This window comes from Hirundo rustica, chromosome 17 (assembly GCF_015227805.2).
Source record: "Hirundo rustica isolate bHirRus1 chromosome 17, bHirRus1.pri.v3, whole genome shotgun sequence".
Lineage (NCBI taxonomy): Eukaryota > Metazoa > Chordata > Aves > Passeriformes > Hirundinidae > Hirundo > Hirundo rustica.
Window position 1 is genome coordinate 8522756 of NC_053466.1, and position 20929 is coordinate 8543684.

The 20929-nt window shown below is 56.6% G+C and overlaps 2 protein-coding genes across 2 annotated transcripts; both read left to right on the forward strand.

The window, feature by feature from the left end:
• The first annotated feature begins 4048 nt into the window (after window positions 1-4048).
• Window positions 4049-17716, forward strand: SLC25A1 (solute carrier family 25 member 1). Its single transcript, XM_040081256.2, has 9 exons — window positions 4049-4148; window positions 13895-14002; window positions 14120-14219; window positions 14455-14593; window positions 15077-15161; window positions 15321-15425; window positions 15790-15905; window positions 16210-16283; window positions 16380-17716. The coding sequence occupies exons 1-9, from the start codon at window positions 4058-4060 to the stop codon at window positions 16492-16494; spliced, it is 933 nt and encodes a 310-aa protein (XP_039937190.1). The 5' UTR covers window positions 4049-4057; the 3' UTR covers window positions 16495-17716.
• Window positions 17717-18099: 383 nt separating this feature from the next.
• LOC120760691 (somatomedin-B and thrombospondin type-1 domain-containing protein-like) lies at window positions 18100-20415 on the forward strand. Its single transcript, XM_058422863.1, has 4 exons — window positions 18100-18307; window positions 19019-19397; window positions 19778-19936; window positions 20310-20415. Exons 1-4 carry the CDS (start codon window positions 18100-18102, stop codon window positions 20413-20415), a joined length of 852 nt encoding a protein of 283 aa, XP_058278846.1.
• The last annotated feature ends 514 nt before the right edge of the window (window positions 20416-20929 follow it).

Genomic DNA, 20929 nt, shown 5'->3' on the forward strand with positions numbered 1-20929 from the left:
GGATTCTGTAACAAGCAGTTTATCAAGTGTATGTATTACCTTACGACAGTGTCATTTCTCAGCTGTAAAGCTTCTTGCAGTCTTTCTGGGTCCCTTCTGTTCTGCTGTAATGGTTTGGCTTTGCACTTGGTTCCAAGCCGACTCTTTTCCTTTTTTGCTTTAACAGAGTACCCCAAGACTGCTTCAATCTCATTTGTTTCCAGATAAGGACATAAGGCTGCAAAATGCTTGACGACACCAGAGTGCTTTGTGACACTGGTGTGTAATTAGGCTGTGGTTTGCCAAGTGAATGAGCCTTGCTATAGCAACCTGCAGGTGCACCAGTCCAGTTCAATGGATCTGGAGTCATTATTGTGCACCACCTCCTACTTCAGCAGGTGTCCAGCCTCCAGAGAGTTTGTCACTAATGTAGCTTTCTCATTTTTCAATACTGTACATTTTCTCTGGGCATCTTTCCAAGTGTAATGACAGATCCTGACTCATGTTGTACTCATAAAACACTGCAAAATTCTTGGCATAGGTATGTGTTTCAGTTTGTCTGGAGCCTTTGCAATCTTTATAAAAGGCAACAACATCCATCTGTTTTCTTCTAAGATAATATAAAGCTGACAGCTTTTGAGCTTAAGGTGAATTTGAAATGCAGTCAGTGAAGTCCTGTCTTTTATGTGTCAGAATTTAAAAATCCTGAGTCAGGTTCTGAGCTTATTCAGTTATGCATTTCCTGTGTAGTTCAGTGACTCAAGATTTTCTTTTTTTTTTTTTTCTGTTCTGTTTTTAATCAAGATTACTAAAATCTGTTTGCCTAAAAATCTCCATTTCTCCTTTCCCCCCAGTGGTTATTAAAGGAAGGGATTACAATATCTTCTGGTATGTTGTTTTCCACAGCACAAACTTCTCCAACATTATGCAGAGCACAAATTCCCCACGCACTGGTTATCCAGATGGGGAGCTAGGAGTGAGTTTGGATGGGAAATAGTGCTTAATAAATCTTTGAAATGCTCTCCTTTTGTAAGGTACTTTGTTGTTTTTTTTTTTTCACTTAGGGGGTGGAGAAATGGCCTCATCAACTGCTAACAGTTCATCAACTGGAGTTGTTTTGTTGAGTAATACATCCTGCTGTGAGGAATTCCCGACCATGGCAAGGTAGCAGAATGATAATGGGTAAATGCTGTACATGGTACAGGGGCTTCACTCTCTTCTGTGACGAGTCAGACACAGGCAGATGTGAATACAGGGACTTCTGTAGGGCTCATGAGAGGCTCGGTCCTGGTAATCTCACTGAATAATCTTGAGCAGCAACACGAACTCTTCTGCATGTGTGCTCAAGTGGGAATCGTGTCTGTTCTTTGGAATAACATCATCTTTCACAGTAGCTCCTGCTGCACACACTTCAAAGCTGGGGAAATGTTGACTCATCTGCAGTATTTTCACTTCTTGATGCCAGTTATGTGCAGGATCTGTTTCGTATAAAGGAATTGTGTGGTCTTGATAGGCAACCTGAGAGAAAATGAGTTTTCTTAGCGGAAGAATGCAAGTGATGGGGATTAATAATGCATGGAAAGGTTTGTAGTAGTTGAGGAGTTGTAACACTTGTGATAATACATCTGTTAATTCATTGAAATGAAGAGGATCTCTATAATAGGAGGTTATGTGCCCCATACTGACTGCTCATGGTCTCTGAAAGCCTGGTGTGCTGTCTAGTGCCAGTTAAATAAAAGTAATAATTTTAGGGACGGGCAAGGGAGGAATTAGTTGGAACTAAGTGTTGTCATGTAGGCATGTGCTTCTGAGGATCCAGAAAACTCTGTCTGCAATTGCTGTTTGTGTTTGAAAAAATAAATTGTGGAAGTTGCTTTCATTTTCAGTAGCTCTTTCTAATTCTAATTATTATGGCCTGGAGAGGTGCCATGAGGCACACAGGCTGCAGTAGCACCTGACTATGTATTTCACAATTCTTGCATCTTTGTATGCCAGCGGAAGCAAGCACCAGCCCCCAGCAAGGGAAATTACTTCAGTTTGTCAGAGGGTTGTTTCCATGAAAATTCCTGAAGCGAGAGCAGTAACCTAGTGGGTTTGATGATGTGTCTGTAGCAGTAGTTGCTCTCCTATGCTTTGACCGTGCATTTCTTAGGAGACGCGCTTGACCCTGTGAGCCTGGTCAAGTATTTACTTTCACATAAGTAATGAGATTTAAAACATCCTCTTACAGCCCCTGGTATTTCAGGGATTGATTATCTTGTTTCACTGTTTCTCCTTCAGGCTTTCTGCTGACAAGAGGTGTTAGCAGCTTCTTGGAGGTCAGGTCCTTGCAGAAGATAGCTTGCAATCTGCATGTGATTATAAACATGAATAATCCTCTCCCTGTTCAGCAAGGTAAGCACTGCTGTGGATCCCATTGAGGCTGATGCGAATTAAGCATGTGGTATGGTATTTTCTTGGACAGGATGAGGTTGTGCACAGGCCTTGCTGATTCGGGAATCTTTAAGAGCCAGTGTTTGTTGTGAAGGTAATCACGGCCGCACGGCACAGGGTGTACGTGTCTGCAGGCAGATGTAAAAGCCATGATAATTTGATGGAAAGGTATGAAGAGTTGCTGGGGTTAATCAGAAATCCAAATGCATTTGTTTGTTTGCCATATTTGAAAGAATTTGTCTTATCTTTACCATTCTCATAATGCTAACCTGAACATGAGTAGCTGCTCTGCATTTGTGACTGGGACTATGACTGTTCCTTCCTTCCTTTCGCATGTTAATTCCCCCCCCCTCCTTTATTTTGCTGTGCTAGAGGAGGGGGGCTTTAGACTTGGCATAGGACACTACTCTGTGCCTATTTTAACTCTGTTGTGAAACCACATACAGTTCTGATCTCATCTGGGGGCGAGTTCTGCAATATAAGTATGTTTGCTTTTTAACCATGGCCGAATAAAGGTGCTTCAGTTTCCCAAAGGGTTTTTCTGCCAGCAATTCAGCCACGGAGCCAGTGCAGAGTGAGCTTTTGGATGGGGCTGGCAGCTGCCAGATTGCTGGGTCTCGTTAAGCAAAAAGGCACAAGGCACACAGAGAGCAAGTCTGGACAGGAGCATGTTTTATGCATAGCTGGGGGTGACTTCTTGCACAAAATGTTCACTCTTTTGAGTAATGTGGCTGCTCCAGGTGTAAGGGAGACCATAGCTCTGGAGTACAGCTCCACTGTTCCCTGGTTTCTGTGAAATCTTGGATGGAAATGAAAACAGTGTTGGTTTCTTTCCCTGAATCCCGTAAATACAACTTTTGGACATAACCTAGAGCAGGGCAGTCTTCCTCTGTCTGCAGAGAAAGTAGAAACATATCCTGGTGCAATGTGCACAGCCCAATTATTGAGGAGCAATAGACAATACACCCACCCCACAAAAAAACCAAAAATCAAACAAAAACAATTAAAAACAAAACACCCCCAACAACAACCAAAGCACCAACCACCCCGGCTACGCCTGGAGTGTCATGTCATTGCACTCACAGCAGCCTTTTACTTTGAGAATGTTTTTGTTTCTCTTCCGCCCGCACTGGGCGTTCACATTCACTTCCTACCCCGGGAGTTCCTGCTCTCCGTTCCTCACTGAAACATCTCAAGCCAAGGGCCTGAGTTGCCCAGACCCTCCCCTCGGACCGTCGTGACCGCGCAGGAGCGCGCACTGTTGTGTATCCTCGCTGGCGGGCGGGTTCGGGGCGCTGCGGAGCCAAGTCCCGGCCTAAGCGTGCCTGGTGGTGCTGATGCTGCTCACAGCGGAGGCGCTGCTGCCCACCTCCCTGCGGCCGGGCCGGCACCTCTCCGTGCCCACGCGGAGGCTTTTCCCGTGGATTCCTGGAAGCGGGCTGAGCAATCTCCATTCCCGCAGCACCGAAGGCCGGGCAGGGTCACGCCGCCGCTCCCCTCAGAGCCTCTCCCCGGGACCCCAGGGCCGCCCCCGCCCCGCCCCAGCGAGGATGTGACGCCACCGGGGCCGCCCCTTGCGGGCGCGGCTCTGAAATAGGGCTCGGCCGCCGCCGCCGGGCAGCCGGAGCCGCGGAGCAGCGCGGCCATGCCCGTCCCCGCCGCGCCCCGCAGCCTGGCCGCCGCCGCCCCCGCCGGCAAGGCCAAGCTCACGCACCCCGGCAAGGCCATCCTGGCAGGTAAGGGGCTCCCGCGGCTCTCCTGGGGACGGGGCTCGCCCCGCCGTTGCCAGCGTGGGCATCCGGCTGGGCGGAGGCTGCCGGACCCGCCTCGGGGCGGTGGCGCTCCCGCAGGTGATGCTCCATCCCGGGACTGCCGCCCCTCTGCCGCTGCTCTCGGAAGGCGATCCCGCTGGACCGGGGTTTCCCTTCGGCTACGGCCAAAGAGCTCCCGCAGCTGCATCCCGAGCGTGGACGCTGACTCCGGTGCTCCCGCTGTCCGCGGAGAACCCGGCGTCTTGCCCGGCTGTTTGTGCACCCGGTGGTCCAACCGGGAAGATGCTGGTGGGTTCGGACATGATCCGGGGCGAGCGGCATTCGCAGGTTCAGCGGGGTTCAGCAGGAGGGAGTGGAACTGATGGGAGAGGCTGGTGGCAGCGGGGGCCCCACATCCTCCCCCGCGGGTGTTACGGCACAGGGCTGAAGCGGCAGCAGTCGGTTGTCCCTGCCCCAGCTGTGTCCCACAGGCTGCGCTGATAGAGCTCCTCTAAAGGCTGCTTGGTCCTTCCTTTGTGCCTAAGCATCAGTCCCAATGGATCTGCTTGTGTTTTCCCGTCCAGTTCTGACCACTTCCATGGGAAAAAAGCTGGCTCCGAGTGCAGCAGTAACGGCGGAGTTAACGGTCTGCCTCCTGATTGTGGCTGTTTCGAGCTCTGAGCTGAATGGAGTCCAAGACAGTTGCAGGCTTGTTAAACTCCTTTGTAGCTGTTCATTAGCTCCCTGGTTTCTCCTGCCAGTCGCAGAACAATTCCCAGAGTGGAGATTAGCGTCTTTGTTTTGAAATGAGCCATCGCAGCCTCGACATGATTGGCATGTTTAGACCTTTTGTGTTTTCCAGCCAATTCCCCCTCCTACGATTGTGCCTTTGTTTGTCTGTCCAACTCCCTGCTCCCCTCCAAGGGCAGAGTTCCAGCCTCCAGTAGCGGGGCCGGGGAGCAGCGGGGCCGTGCCCGCACGGGGAGCGGAGCCGCGGCCGCTCCGGCCCTGCCCCCGGCGGGCGGCCTCCCTCGCAGCGCCGGGAGAAATGCCGGAGGTGGATGTCGCCGCTGGAGCGTGTAGAGGGTGCCGAGGCCTCCCAGGGTCACGTCTCCTGTGACGAGACTGTGCTATCACACAGTACATCGGCTGGCTGGCCGAGGGAGGAGCCGGCCTCCAGCGAGAGAGTGCCTTCTCGCTCACGTGAACCCCTCGGTGAGACCAGGCTCCTCCTGAACTCTGTGCCCCTCTTTGCTGCCCCACCTCAAAATGGGCTGTGTATTTCAGGCTTCTTGACTTAAAGATCTTTTAAACAGGATTTAATCCGATATTAGGATGGGAAGGACAGGGTGTTTCCCTCTTGTCCATCCTTCCCAGTCTTTCCCAACTTGCTGTCCGTGTACCGTGAATGCATCAGGTTGTCACTGCCTGGACCAATGTACCAGGATACTTTCACAGATCTTGTGTAGATCTGCAGTCGAGATCATCAGCATACCAGAATCAGCCTCCTTTGAGAGATGTTGTGGCAGACTTGCTCTGCTCTCCCCTGCTAGAAGAGTTGCTGTGGGTATGCCTGGAAGCTGTCCCAGTACAAAGGAAGGGACATGGTGCTTGTGGCCTTTGCCAGGTGCCAGGCTGGGCAATACAGCACTATGTATGTGCACCTATGTGGGGGGGACTTCTGGGCTTATGTGAAGCTGCAGAGGTAGAAGAAAGACCCTATTGAGATGCTGGTCTTCTCCTCACAGGCTGTAATCAGAGTAATTGGTTAATGGGCAGAAGTCCAGCCAAGCCTCTGTGGCATCTAATTGTATTAGAGCACCACAGAAATGGCAGAAAGCTGCTGTTAACTCCCTGTACCCTGGTCTGCTCAGCTCTCCAGCCCCTCGCTGTGGGATGCAGTGCTGTTTGTGGCTGTTTCTGCTGACTTTAAGGGGTTTGCTGATGCCCTCAGAGTTTCTCATCTGACATCTGTCTGCACAACAGGGATGTGTGCTTCAAAGCTCCATGCTCTGGAGAGCTGGAGGTGTTAAGATGGAACATTCCTGCTGTGCTTCATCTGCTTGTGCTGGTGGAGTTAAATAAGCCATCATCCCACCCTAGGTGCATATCTGCTCCCAGACCCTGTGTGTAATTGGGATCCTCTGCCAGGGAGGCACAGCTCCCTCGGCTACCCAGACCTCAACTGGCTGGGGTTGGCTCTTTTCTGAAGAGATTCAAGTAAAGCTTTGTCTGCCAAGAACTCTTCTCCTTCAGTTGTCGCAACAGACAAAACACAAGGTTAAAAATTAATTTGCTAATGGGCTCTCCTTTATCCAAGCAGCTGTGGTGTGCCAAGGCAGCACTTCACCTTGCAGTGACAACGCTGCTGGTGCTGCTGTGGGCCATGTGTGGCCTGAGCACATGAAAGCAGCTCGGCCTTTTCTGCTGGGTAACAACCTATTAGCAGGCAGGCCAGGAGCCCAGCCCTGTCTCCAACCTCCCACAGCCAGCTTTCCCATTCTGTGCTGTGGTTTCCAAACAGCCCACCAGACTCCTGTCTCTCCCGTCAGCATCCTGAAGAGCTGGGTGCTGCTGGTCTACTGTGCTCCCAGTACAGGGCCACACTTCAGTGAGGAGCTTGAAATAAAGGCAGTTAAGTGGTGAGACAGAAATGCTGGTGGCAGAGCTGGTGAGACAGTCATCAGTCACCTCTGGGATTCCTGAGAGTTCTCCTTAGCTGGGTTTTTGGATGCCACGTTGGGTCAGCTCAAGTCAGCCTGCAGCGTAGGCTATTTCCAGCCCAGCACAAATGGTCTTTGCCATTTGCGGGCAAACCCTCGCACCCCTGCCCTCCTCTTGAGAATTTTTCTCATGGTTAGTAGTGCTCATTTGATGAAAGGTTCTGTCTGTCCTCACCAGAGTTAAGTACAGCCTTATTCTGTTTATAGCCAGCTTTTAATCCCGGGGTCTGCTCCCTCCCACAGAGAAGCTCCCAGCTGCCTGGCTCTCTGTATGGTATCTCTGCTCACCCAGGGGCTGTTGCACAGTTGCTGTTTCTACCTACACCTAATCCTGCCTTGCCAGAGAGGCAGGACACCTGGATGTTGTGCTATATGCTGTTGGATTTGGGAAGAGCTCACAGGGGTTGTGGCTGCTACCATGATGTTGGGTACCACTGGCAAATAGCAGTGATGTGTGCCAGGGTCCCAGGGGGAGCATGGGCAGGGAGAGGGACTGCAGGGGGAGAGAAGAGCCTGAAGCAGGGTTCGGCAAGGGAGCCCAGGCCCCTGAACAAAGCAGTAATTGGAGCTTCTGTTTTCTCTTCTTTGTTAATCCTTGATATTATCTTTCTTAGGATATGCTGTACCTGCAGAGGCGAGGACTTGGGACTGAGTGTGAAAGCTGAGACTTGCCTCTTGCAGAGCAGGTCTCCTTTCCCAAAAATCCTAAGTCCATCTAGATTTCCAGGGCTTTTGCTTTCAAGAGAGATGTGAGCAAGATTGTGCTGCTGTTAATGGCTCTGGTCCAGCACACTCCCTGGTTTTGAGATAGATACCTGGTGCTCACAGCGGAGGGGGATGCTTCCCCCTTCATGCTGAGCGGGGTGGAGGCTAAGTACAGCCAGGGGGAAAGATTGGTGAGCGTGGAGGGAGCCAGTCCTGCCAGGTCTGCTGGCCCGCAGTACATCACTCCTGGCCATGGTTTCTCCTGCAGTTGTCTCCTGTGGCTGTCATCTGTTTGGGGAGGGGGGCACAAGGAGCATGCTAGCCTTGAGTGAGGCCCTGGCTGCCTGGAAGCCCTCATGGGCTGCAGAGGAAACCTTCAAGAGCCCCAAGGCTCCTGGTGGGAGGAGGATGTCAGCCTCAGGGCCAGGAAACCATGCTGGGGTGTCCCTTCAGTCTGAATGGATTCAGTATGAGCTGGGGCTAACCCTGGGTTCTGAAATGTGAGTTTCTGAGATTTTCACATGCCTGATGCTCTGCTTGACATTCTGCAGGCAACCATTTCCTCTGGGTTGATGTAAATGATCGGAAGGAGTCGTCCATCTTCCCGAGACGATGAGCACCATGAGCTGACAGCCTGGGGATGTTGCAGCATCTCTCAGCTCTGACAGCCCTGTGTGGTGCATGCCAATGCAGCCTCCCTGCTCCTGCTTGTGCCCTGAGGTCTCAGGTCATCTCTTGACAGCAGGGATTGATTTTTTGGCCATCTTTTCTCTCTCCCTGTGCTCCAGTGCTTGGTACAGCAGTCACTTCCCTGTGCTGGGGCTGGGAGATCAGAGCCTGTCCCCAGGGAAGTCTCAGTCCTGGCAGTGGCTCCTTCACCCAGCTACAGGGCTGTGCTGGGGGAGTTGTCCAACAGCCCTGGGCTCTGACATCAGCTCCCTGTTGCACATCGTAAAGGAGTTTTTGACACTTGAAAAGTTGGTGTCTGAAGTGGTGGGATGGCCAGGAGGCAGCTCAAAGTGACAAACCCGGGGCCTTGAGGTGTGCAGGGCAATGGGGAGAAGGTGACTTGAGCAGGACAAAGAACCTGGCAGTCCCCAAAGGTGGAATTTGCATGAAAGGCAGAGGATACTGTGACTGCAGGCACGGGGAAATGGCTTCTGCCATCATACTCACAGCTGAGAAGTTTAAAATGTAATAATGATTTGTCATATTGAGAAATAAATGCAAAGAGGTGAAGAATGGGTGAGTTGTGAAAGGACAGCCTGTTCAAACAGGACAGTTCCAGTAAGATTCAGGACAAATGATTTCATGCCATCTGTAGCGTTATCTGTGGTGCTGTTTGCACAGGGCTGTTTACCTGCAGCGGCACAGAGTACAGAGGGGCACCTCTCGTGTTTGCCATTCTGTATCCCTGGGGGGGGTCAGACTCACCAGCCTGTCTGTAGCCCATGACCAAACCAGCTGTGAGAGTGTGTTTACTGCTGGACATGCTGGACCCTTGTGCTCCCCACTGGCCTTGTCCTGTCAGACGGGAGATCTTCCTAACCCCAGCAGGGACAGACACCCTCTGAGCCTGCTGACCTGTTGCAGGACATGTTTTTTCCCTTCTAACCAAAACACAGGTAAACTTCTGTCAGTCTGGTTTGGGGAAGCAGCCTTCCCCATGTCAGTACTGAGTCAGACTTTTGGTGGCAGAGCTGCCCCCGTGGCGGTTTTCCACAAGGATGTGGCTGCGGATGGGCGGTGAAGGAGCGTCCGTGGCCGGAGGGAGGACGGCAGTGCTGGAGCTCTGCCGAGAGCCAGCTGTCCTGGAGAACTGCAGCCCCAGCGAGGCTCCTGCCTGCTCCCGGGTTTCACAAGATGTCCCGCGGTGGGAAGTGCCGGGCGGGTGGAGCTGTTAAACCCGTTCCACCGCTGCAGGCGGGCAGGGCAGGATTGCTCCACGGCAGTGGATGGGTGAAGAGCAGCCTGGATGGCTGCCAGGGAGTGTTGGTCCCTCGGTGTGGGGAGCAGCTGGCAGTCTGGGCTGCAAAGACCTGTCATAAGCTGCTGGTGGGTATTTCTGGTTTGTAGCAGCCTGATGGGCCTTGGTTCTTGGGGGCATTTTTCCCCTGAATTTCCCCATCTCCAAAAGCTATGTTGGCTAATGGGAAAGGGCACTGTCACCCCTTGTGAGAGTGCTGCACACTGTAAGCACAGCACCCAGGAGCTGGGCAGGATTGCACCCTGTGCCTGTAGTCTATGGTCCATGTCAGCTGCTCCACTCACGCCATCCAGCTGCACCTTTTGCACATGGGCTGGGAGCCCCTAAAATGGGCAACTCAGGGCTCAGCTTCCACTGAGAGCTTCTTTGTGCCTTCCCACCATCCTGAGCCACCCCGCTGGCAGAATGGAGAAGCTCCAGGCACAGGCCCTGGGAGAGCTCTGCTGCTTTGCTTCCAGACCCTTAGGAATAATTCCCTCTGGCCTGAAAGGATCCCAAGGAGTCTGAAGTTAAAAGGTGCTTTTTATATGGAAATCAGGTGCTGGTATGTCAGCATGTGAAATTACTCTTAAAATGGAGAGACTGAAATTGCTCCCCAGGTGCTCACTTCTCATCAGAGCTGCAGAGACCTGCTGCTCCATCACTCGGCAGGAGCAGGATGCTTTTGCAGGCACAGCCACTTGTGGGAGTGGAAGAGGGACCAGTGCCATCTCCTGCCCCTCTGTGGCTCCCAGACAGGGCAGTGGGTGTTCATTGGGGCACTTGCCTCTGGGTAGGAGTTTGCAGGGGGTGACAGTGCCAGTCCTGGCTGCGCAGCCTTGGTTTGTGTCAGTCCTGGGGCTCTGCTTGTCTTCCCCATCACAGCTGCATCCCCCTGCCCTGGCTTGGGGTGGTCAGTGGTGTCGCAGCAGCTGCTCATGGACGGTGTGTGAAGCTGAACCTGCGTGCGCTGATGCCATCACGTGTTGTGTGAATTTTGCAGGGGCAGCACCCTCCCACTGTCCCCAGAAAAGCCTCTTCGCCCTTCTGCCAGCTCTCTGCAGCCGTGCCCAAGGGGTCATCAAAGGACGGCCTCCTCAGGCCTCTCTGCCGGGGAGAGCTAAACTTTTTCTGCAAAAATGATGCCAGGGTATTTTCCCTTTCTCACCCTTCCCGCTGAGCCTGTAGTATCAAGATAGCTTGCAGCTGAAACGCTTGCAGGCTTGCTGCAGGCAGGGAGACATTCCTGGTGCTGGGAGTGGGATCCCCCTGCCAGGGGCACCTTCCCTGGGGCCGGGCAGAGTGACCTTCCCTGAAGGACATTCCCTCTCCTCTGGCTCTGCTGCATCCAGAGCCTTGGCCCAGCATCTCAGCTGCCCCGCGTGCTCTTTCACCTCCTGAGCGCCGCTGCTCCTGCTGACTCCACGATGTTGCAAGAGCTGGAGCTGCTTTTTAAAGTCCGGGTAAACAGGTTGCAAAGTCCCTGCAGCCGTGGAGAAGGAGGGGATTGGACAAAGCTGCTGCTCGTGGGCAGAAGAGTGGTTTATTTGCATAGATTGAGGTTTCTTTCTGCTGGGCTAAAACTGGAGAGAAGAGAAGACAGCAGAGCAGGACCTCTGATGGGTCTTGCTTTCAAGGGGCTGCAAGGCAGGTGGCCTGTGCCACCCTGTCTCTGTGTGGGCAAAAGAAAATGGATTAAAATTGACACAAGTCATGGAGTGTGTTGAGAGTCTCTGCTCCGTGCACCTTCCCATGGGATTTGAGGCCAGAACAACACGGGAACAGGGAGAGGATCTGGCAGCATGGGTGCCCTGTTCCTCCATCCTTGGCTAGGGCAGTCTCATTGCCCAGAGGCTGCTAGTTCCCAGAAGCAACACACTGTTCCTTTTCCCATGGGATGCTGGGCAGAGCCTCTGCCTCCCCTGCATGCAAGTGTGACTGCTGAGGCTGTGAGCAGGTTGCAGGAGGTGCAGTATTGCTCCCTGTAGCATTTGGTGTGGCTGTGATGAGCTGAGCTGCTGCTTGTCCCTGGACTGCTGCTTGTCCTGGGTGCTTCCCTGCTGTCTGGCTCCTGGGTGTGCTGGGGCACGAGCTGGTGCTGGGAGACCGAGAGAGAACAAATACTTAGGGTGCTTAAAATGTCCAGCACTTCAGTTCTGCAGTGTAGGAGGGAGGGAAATGGCCTTGGCAGCACCTGGGGTGTTTGTGCGGCTGTGCTGGCGTGAGGTTGGGGATGTGTGGCGGTGTGGAGAGGTGCCAGCTGGTTCTCAGCTTTTTGGGGACTGTTGCACCCAGCTGGAGAACATTGCTTCTCATCGAGCTGCTCTCTGGGGCCTGCCAGCTGCTCCTGCAGGAGCTGTTTGTCTTTGCAGGAGAAATTGGTGTTCGGCCAGCCAAGGGTGGGAGACAGTGGAGGGGGCAGCAGGGGTGCTCTGGGGAGCCTGGGGATGGTGGCTGTCCTCCTGTGATGCCCCAGGGGAGCTGTTGGCTGGCTGCAGTGCTGTGAGCTGGCCCCGTGTGTTCCTCCTGTGGGCCCGGAGCACCGGGTGCTGCAGAGGCGTCAGGGCTGGCGATGGTCAGCGCCGCCTCCTGAGAAGGGCCTGCCTGGGCTGGGCTGGGCTGGGCAGCTCCAGCCCCCCTGGGAACGCAGTGCGAAACAAGGAGCCTTTGTTTGCTGTGGCAGAGCTGGGCTGGCCTCACGCCCTGTCCCCACGGGGCCGGGATGCTGCCCGGCTGGGCTGGCGTGCCCTGCCTTGGGTACTCAGTGCCACGGTGTCCCCATCCCTGCCGTGCCAGTGGGAGGAGCAGGATGCTCTGTGAGCACGAAGCTGGGCTTTGCATTGCCCCAGCTGTGTTGAGGCTGGCCTGGCTTCTCGGCTCCCTGGGTAAGAGGCGAAGCCTGGTGCTTTTTGTGCCGGGGGGGAAAAGCCAGCATAAGGCTGTTTTAAGATGGGTGCTGCTCAGCTGCTGGAAAGAATGTGGGGAGGCTGCTTTTCCCTTCCCTCTGGGAGGACTGGGCTGAGAGGAGGTGGCACTGCTCCTGAGGATGCCAGTTGCCAGTGGCACTGACAGGGGAGAGCTGGCATCACCAGAGAGATCTCTTGCATATGTGGAGGCCGTGCAGAGGAAACATGACTTTGTGAGAGAGTCTGCTTGACATCTGCTGGTCCAAGGAGTTGGTGCTGCCTGCTGTTGTCACAGGGAGCAGCCATGGACCGTGGTGTCCCCTATCAGCATCCCAGCATGGGGGTACTTTGGGGGGTGCTGATAAGCAGAGCTGTGCCATGTGGCACCAGCCTGTGCTTCACTGCAGAGCAGGATAACAACCACTCACTCAGTCCCAGCCTCTCCCACAGAGGCAGAGTGTTCCTTGCTGGGGTGTCCCCTGGGCTGTGGTGGGGCTGCAAGCCTGGCAGTGGGGGCCACAGACCTGCTGAGTCACACCAAGGACATGGCCAGGCTGGAGGAACCACTGGAGGCTGTACAGGGGACTGGGAGCTGGCAGCCTGCCTGACCACACACTGAGCCCCCAGCATGATTCACTTTCCTGGGCAAGGAGCAGGGTGGTGTTGACCCCGGTGGCAGCACCCTGTGCCCTGTCCTGGGCTGAGCAGGGTTGGCCCCGTGCTTCCTCCTGGTGCAGGCAACAAAGGGCTCCTGCTGCTGGGTGGGACCTGGCCACACTTTGGTGTGAGGAAGCGCTCTGTGATCCATCCTGGCCAGATGGGCTGAGCCCAGCTCCCCCAGCAGAGCTGGGTCTGGCTGCAAGGGCTCCAGCCATGCTGAGGGGAGCCCCAGAGCTGAGAGCCAGCATCCCTTGCTGCCAGGGCCATCAGGAAAGGCTGCAGCCGCTGTCATCAGTGCCCAGCAGCCGCCGCTGCGGGAGCTGGGGCAGCCAGACAGGTTTGATGGTAATTGTGCCTCCCGCCAGCACAACCAGGTCTGCAGATGGGCTCCTGCTGCTCTGGGGAGTGGTGCTGGGCCTGCCACAGCAGGGCTGGCAGCTCCAGAGGGAGAGGTGCCTTTGAGGGACAGCACACCAAGCAAGCAGCCGTGGGTGCGGTGTTTTGCTCTGTTTTCCCATCTTTTTGCCCAGTCTCCTTGACAGCTCTTTCCATGGCAGGGCAGTGATGCCCATGCAAGGCACCAGGTTGGCACGGGGCCCTGCTGCTGTGTGGAGTCCTCGGGATTTTGGTGAGGACAGGGATGTCCTGTCCCAGCCCAGACCTGGCTGCCAGAGGTCCCAGGCTCAGCCGTCACGGAGCTGAGAGCAGCCATGTGGCACTGAACGGGCACAGTGCTGCTCCTGCCTCAGCGTCCCTTCCTCTCCCACGCAGGTGGCCTGGCTGGAGGGATTGAGATCTGCATCACATTCCCTACCGAGTATGTGAAGACACAGCTGCAGCTGGATGAGAAGGCAAACCCTCCGCGCTACAAGGGCATCGGTGAGCAACCCCTCTCTGGGTTTGGGCCCCCTGGGGAGCCTGGCTGGTGCTGGCAGGGCGGTGCCGGGGGGTCCTCGGCGTGGTGGGTGACAGCGGCCGCGCTGTGCTCTGCCGCAGGGGACTGTGTGAAGCAGACTGTCCGTGACCATGGCATCCGGGGGCTGTACCGGGGGCTCAGCTCGCTGTTGTACGGCTCCATCCCCAAGGCTGCCGTCAGGTACGTGCCCCCGTGGCAAGGGGTGAGCGGGGGGAGCCCCCAACAGCAGCAGACAAGGGGGTGGCTTTGCCCTTCCTCGGTGTTTCCGTTGGCGTTTTACCAAAGCCATGTGGTTTCCCCGGCAGGGAGGGTCCTCTCACAGGGTGTGCAGCGGCTCCTGGAGACGGACCCAGAGGCGGGGGGGCGCAGACCCCCGTCCAGGTGCCTGGGGGTTGGCACAGTGGCTCCTTTGCAGGTTTGGGATGTTCGAGTTCCTCAGCAACCAGATGAGAGACGAGCAGGGGCGGCTGGACAGCACGCGGGGCCTCATCTGCGGGCTGGGGGCTGGCGTGGCTGAGGCTGTGGCCGTGGTCTGCCCCATGGAGACTGTGAAGGTGGGTGGGTGTGGCTGGCACTGTCCCCTGCCTTGGCACTCCTCACTGGGCTGGGCTGGGAGGGGGCAAAACCCAGGCATGCCCAACTTCTGGGGACCCGAGGGCTGCATGCGTTTGCCCAAGACAGTTCTGTAGGGGAGGATCTGATGCTGGAAAGCCCTGGGGAGGTCAAATCAGGTGGCCCTGGCCCCTTCCCCACTCCAGGGAGGAGCCCCACAGCCAGGAGCCATCTCGTCACCCATTTTATCAGTGTAAGCCCCACACGGCTGCTTGCAGTGGCAGTTTCCCAGGTTTCCCTCTGCAAAATGCACTGCTGGCCACGGGCACAGGCTTCCCCCGTGATCTCTCCCGGAGCTGCCTGGTTGCATGGGTCAGCTCTGGTCTTGGGACCGTCCCTGGAACAAGGCAGGAGGTGGCCAACAGCCCTTGGGGCCATTACATCTGCATTACCTCAGCCAGGACAAGCACATCATCTCCTTGTAGGTGAAGTTTATCCATGACCAGACCTCTCCCAACCCCAAATACCGTGGTTTCTTCCATGGCGTCCGGGAGATCGTTCGGGAACAGGGTGAGTCCCAGGAAAGTGGCACCCTGACTCCCTGAGTACTGCCATACCATGGGGACAGGGTGGGAGGTGCTGGATGGGCACAGGCTGGGACAGGTGGCCTGGGGAGATTTTTCTCTGCCGCTTGAGGCTGATCTCCTCTCCAACACTCTCTTCTTGCAGGACTGAGGGGGACCTACCAGGGTTTAACTGCAACCATCCTCAAGCAAGGATCAAACCAGGCCATCCGCTTCTTCGTCATGACCTCCCTCAAGAACTGGTACAAAGGTAAGCTGTCCTTGGCCCCCACAGGCCACCCTGGCCGTGCCTCTGGCTCCCCAGTCCTTGGTTTTTCCATCCACACTCCCCTTATTTCTCACGGCTCAGTCACTTTGGAGGAAATGAATACCAGGGTGGGGTGACACCAGCCTGTGGGGTTGACGGTCCCAGTGCTGGAGCATCACTTTCACAGCCACCCTGAGCCCTGTGGTGCAACGTGGGCTGTGTGGGGCACGTGCTGCTGGACGGTTCCCAGCACAGCACTGCACCCTGACCACAAGCAGCCAGACCTGGGACCTTCCTTGCAGGCTCCCTTGGGAATGGATGCGGGAATCCCACCACCACTGTGCCCTCAACATCTCTTCCTTCCCAGGGGACAATCCAAACAAGGTCATGAACCCCTTCATAACAGGGGTGTTTGGAGCCCTTGCTGGAGCTGCGAGTGTCTTCGGCAACACCCCCTTGGACGTGGTGAAGACCAGGATGCAGGTATGGTGCCAGAGCCCGGCGTGGCACTGCTCTGTCTGCAGCAGGCTGGGTGCACCCACTGCCTGGGGGCTGTTTCATGCAGTCCCTGGGGCAGGCACACGATGCCTGTGAGGTTTGGTTTGGGAGATGCCTGAGATTGCTCCTGAACCACGGAGGTGGGGACATCCCTGTGGGGTCTGATGTCCTGCAGCAGTGCAGGCAGATCAGTTCCTCATGGCACACCCCCAGCTCTCTGCCTACCCCTCAAAATCCTGCAGAAGCAACCCTGGCTGTGGCCTCTGATCCAGCTTTTCCCTTCCCACAGGGGCTGGAAGCGCACAAGTACAAGAACACCTGGGACTGCGCCTACCAGATCATGAAACACGAAGGGCCCCTGGCGTAAGCTCTGCGGTGGGGGTGGCTGGTGGGGCGGATGGGCAGGGAAGGGGCTGTGAGGGGACCCAGCCCCACGGCCCCCCTCTCTATCCCTGGCAGGTTTTACAAGGGTACAGTGCCTCGCCTGGGCCGTGTGTGTCTTGATGTGGCCATCGTCTTCATCATCTACGATGAGGTGGTCAAATTCCTCAACAAGGTGTGGAAAACAGACTGAGGGGCCGGGCCAGGCAGCCCCCACCTCCTGTTCTCTGCAGGGCGTCAGCTGGAGAGCAGAGACCAAACCCACACCCACCTGCGGCGCTGCTGGGGCCAGGTCTGCCCTGCACACCCCAAACCTGGCCACCTTTATCTTTAGGAACAGGCTCTGGAGCAGGTTAAATTATTAGTTGTGCGCTGAAGGAGCAAGGAGGGAGCAGCATCCCACCATCCCAACCCCCAGCATCCTGGTCATGCCCATCCCAATCTGCCGGTGACACTTTTTCCCAGCTCCACATCAGCTGCGTGTGCTTGTTAACCAGGCTGAGATGTCCCTTGGGTAGTGCCTTGGGGCTCCCGGCAGCCAGGAGCTCCTGACTGCCTGGGGAGCAGCTCTTTGGGGGGTGCTGAGAGCCCCTCGAGCCATATGAATGCAATGCCAAGCTGTTCACCACAAGCTGACAATGGGGCTGATGCCACTGGCAGAGTCACAGCAGCTCTTGGAGGGGGCCCAACAGCCCTGCACCCCCTGGGATGGAAGGGCAGTGACCCCCTGATGTGACCCCAAGCTCCCTCCTCCCTCCCTGCCAGCACCAAGACCATCAGTGTGCAACATCCCATCCCATCCCATCCCAGGCATCCTGCTCAGCCCCAGGCTGCTGAGCAGCGGTTGCCCAAAATTGCACATGCAGCCAGGCCTTTAGTTCTGCTCTCTTGGGCTGGGGTTGGGGTGAGCCGGGTGCCCCTCACCTGCCGTTTACAGCCGGGGCGTGTGCGAGCCGGGGCGAGGAGCTGCAGCCCCACGCCGCAGGCTCGTCCCCTCGGCCAGGGGTGCAAACCCCTTTCTTCTGCCACATTCCCCGCATCTGCCCTCCCGCCGCCTCTCTGTGGTGCCGTAGGTGATCGTAGCTTTTGGAGCTTCACGCTGACTCACTAACACCCATGGCCGTGGGGCTGGAGCCCTGCCCTGCCCGTGCCAGGCTGGCCCCACTGGATTTGTGCCAAATTTCTCCCTGAGGGAGCTGGGGGTGCAGGAGCCAGGGCTCAATCCATCCCTCCTCCCTCTTGAAGCCAGCGATGAGCTCAGCCTTAACACAGGAAGGTGAAGGAGGAAAGCCTGGGCACGGTTTACCTGCGGCTTTCCCCTCTGAAGCCAGTGAGGGTTGCATTAGGTTTTTTTTTATTATTATTCTGTTTTACATTCGCAAATTTGAATAAAATCAGTCTGGCTTTAGCAGCTGCCTTGGCGTCCGGGCTGTGCTGAGTGGGCAGTGAGTGGCTCCTGCCCTGTGGGTGGGGGCCGGGGGGGGGTCCCCATCGTGCCAAGGTGATGCTCCGGGGGCAGCATCAGCTCCGACCCAGCAGCGAGTGCCCAATCACAGATGCTGCCAGGCAGGGTTGTGTTGTCTCATGCACGGTGCTTTACTAATAACCCTGGTCAATTGTATGAAGTTCTTGCCCTGCCATGGAGCCGAGGGGCGGTGGAGCAGAAGGGAACGGGCTTTGTCCCCCCGCCCAGCCCGGGGGCGGTGCGGCACGGCCGGAGCTCCCACCGGCACAGCCCCCGCTCCTCATCCGGTGCCGGCGGAGCCATCGCCCCGCGGGCTCGCAGGCTCCCGGTGCCATGCGGGGCCCGCTGCTCTGGGCGGGCTGGCTGCTGGCCGCCGGCTGCCTGCTCGGTGCCACGGGCAGCTGCCGGCAGCGCTGCTGCCCCGGCAGGAACAACGCCTGCTGGGCCCCCGGCGCCCGCCGGGCTCGCTGCTACTGCGACTCGTACTGCCAGAGGACGGGGGACTGCTGCCAGGACTACCTCGCCGTGTGCCGCCGTGCCGGTGAGTGGCGGGGGGGTGGCACTGGCCGGACACCAGCCTGTGCTGCCGTGCTCGGTGGCGAGTGTTTACTGTTAGCCGTTAGCCCCGTACTTTGAGCGGTAGCAGGACGTGCCTGGGGATGCCGGCTGGGCTGGATTTGTAGCGGTGTCCCAGCTGTCCCCTTTTTTCCGTGCTGAGTGTCTGGCTGGCCCCAGTGCACTGAGAGAGCCCTTAGGGGTGGCCTCTGGTCTGCAGCTGATGGCAGCGCTGTCACTGCAAGCCTGAGCGGTCAGCGTGGGACAAGCCGCGGTGTCACCTCTGCTACTGCCACAGGCAGTGCTTTGCACAGGGACAGGGCAACCGGGGGCTGCGCTGAGAGTGCCAAACAGGGCTCATGGGCTTGGGGAGTGCAGAACCAGCCTGCCCTGGGGACCCAAATCTGGGCAGGCAGGCACCGGCCACGGCCCCCTGGACAATTGCAGCAGTCAGCCCTTCCTAATCTCCGGGGAGATTAGCAGGGTCCCAGCTCAGCGCGATGCTCACAGGGATAAAGTCCTACGGAAGCAGCTCACAATGTCCCTGCACTGGCAGGGGTCAGGAGAGAGGGGCTGCTGGGGTCACTCCGGCCTTGCCCTTCTCCTCTCCCCGTCCCCTGTGCTGCATCTCCCCTGCTCCGCTCTTTCCGCTGTTGGTGACACTGACACTCTTCTCCCTCTCCTCCGCCGCTGGCAGCGGTGGGCTGCGCTGTGGGGCCCTGGGGGCCGTGGAGCGGGTGCAGCTCCCCGTGCGGGGTCGGCAGCAGGGCCCGCAGCCGCCAGGTCACTGTTCCGCCCCGGCACGGAGGGGATCCCTGTCCTGACCTCAAGCAGCGCCGCGGCTGCCTGGGGCAGCACCCGACCTGCGGGACGGCCAAAGGTAACGCGGGCTGCCCGCTGCCCTCCGGCGCGCTCGTCCCCGTGTGCTGCCGCCCCGGGGTGTCTTTGATCGGCCCCGTGCCCCTCACGGCCGCTCTTCTGCCAGAGGTAGCCAAGATACTCCCCAACTCCTTCAGCCAGGACTTCAGAAATCCCTGGCGGAGAGCCGGGCTGCCGCTGCCGGAGGAGCCTTCTGGGTATGTGTGGAGTTGGGCCCCAAAGCCGGGACCCCTCCTGCACCCCCCTGCGCTCACGGCCCCTTTGCACCCCCCAGACCCAGGGCTTTTTTGCTTCCCCCAGCCATTACTTTTCTCCCTGCCCCAAACCATGGCCCTTTGCACGCCCCACAGAGCCATCACCCTTCCCACCCTCCAAACCGGGATCCCTCTGCACCGCCCCGGGATATCCATTACCCTTCTCACCTCCCCAACCGAGGCCCCTCTGCCGCCCCCAAACCCACATCCCCTTTATACCCAAATCCATCAAAACCCCACCACGGCCTCTGCCCTACCTTCCGACCACCATTTTCCCTCTTTTCTCCTCCCATTTCCCCGCTGCCCAGCTCCCCCCTCCCCAGGTACTGCGGCTATTTCCGCCTGACGCAGGTGGGAGCCCCGTGCCGCGGGCGAGCCTGGAGCCGCGGGCTGCGCCGGGACCAGCAGGTGTGTGTGCAGTGCTGGGGGAGCCTGCCCCACCGCCGTGCCCACTGCGCTGGGCACGGGCTGCAAGGAGCCAGGTACGTGCTCATTTGTGGCATCCCCACACCGGGAATGGCTCTCCCTGCCTCTAAGGCATTCGCCTTTTATACTGTAATTATAATATTTGTATACAAAGCTTTAACGATGTTAAAATACGCCGCAATATTATAGCGTACCATCATATTATTAAGTGAATCAATAATATGTCCTATAAACAAAGATTATAATCTAAAAATAAACGTATTTAAATAGAACAGAATATCTCTGTTGGAAGGGACATACAATCATCATCTAGTCTGACTTCCACTATTATATCTATAATATAAACCCATATGTATACAACTATATTTTATTTAAAAAAAATGTATTTATTAATGGCATGCCCCAGTTCTCACTGATTTTTCCTTCCAGGACATTCTGGGTGGCCGCTTCTGTGGTGGGGTGCCAGGGCTCGTGGGTGCAGGAGGGCCTGCAGGAGGGCTGTGTCTGCTCCCCACCAGCTCTCATCTTCGTGTAGGATCCCCCTGGGAAGGTGAGCTGAGCCTCCCCATGGCACCACGCCTTGCTGGGGAGGTGGGGAATGAAGTAAAAACGTGGTCTCCTTTAAAATTTCACCCTCCTGCAGGTTTGCTACTCATCCTTTGTGCCAGCTCCCTCTGTTTTCCATTAAATATTTTGCTGAAGAATGGAAAAACCCTTCTTAGAAAGACTAAAAATAATGGAATTGCTGAAGTGCGGTGATTAATGGTAGAACAGCACGATGAGGTTAAGTCTGGGTGAGAAGGTGATGCGGTGGTGACATGTGTGATGATGCCACACTCAACCATGACATCATACTTTCAACGAGCTGCAACTGGCAAGCGACGTGAGGGTGGAGGCAGCACCCTTCCTCTTGTCTGAGCTCACTCACTGCAGTATCAGAGAAGCCATGCAAGGCAGTTCAGCCCTGCTGGGCTTTGCAGAGAGACATTAAACAGACACCCCAGGTCTGCAAGTGGGCGATGGTGCCGGTGTCCAGTTCCAGCCGTGGG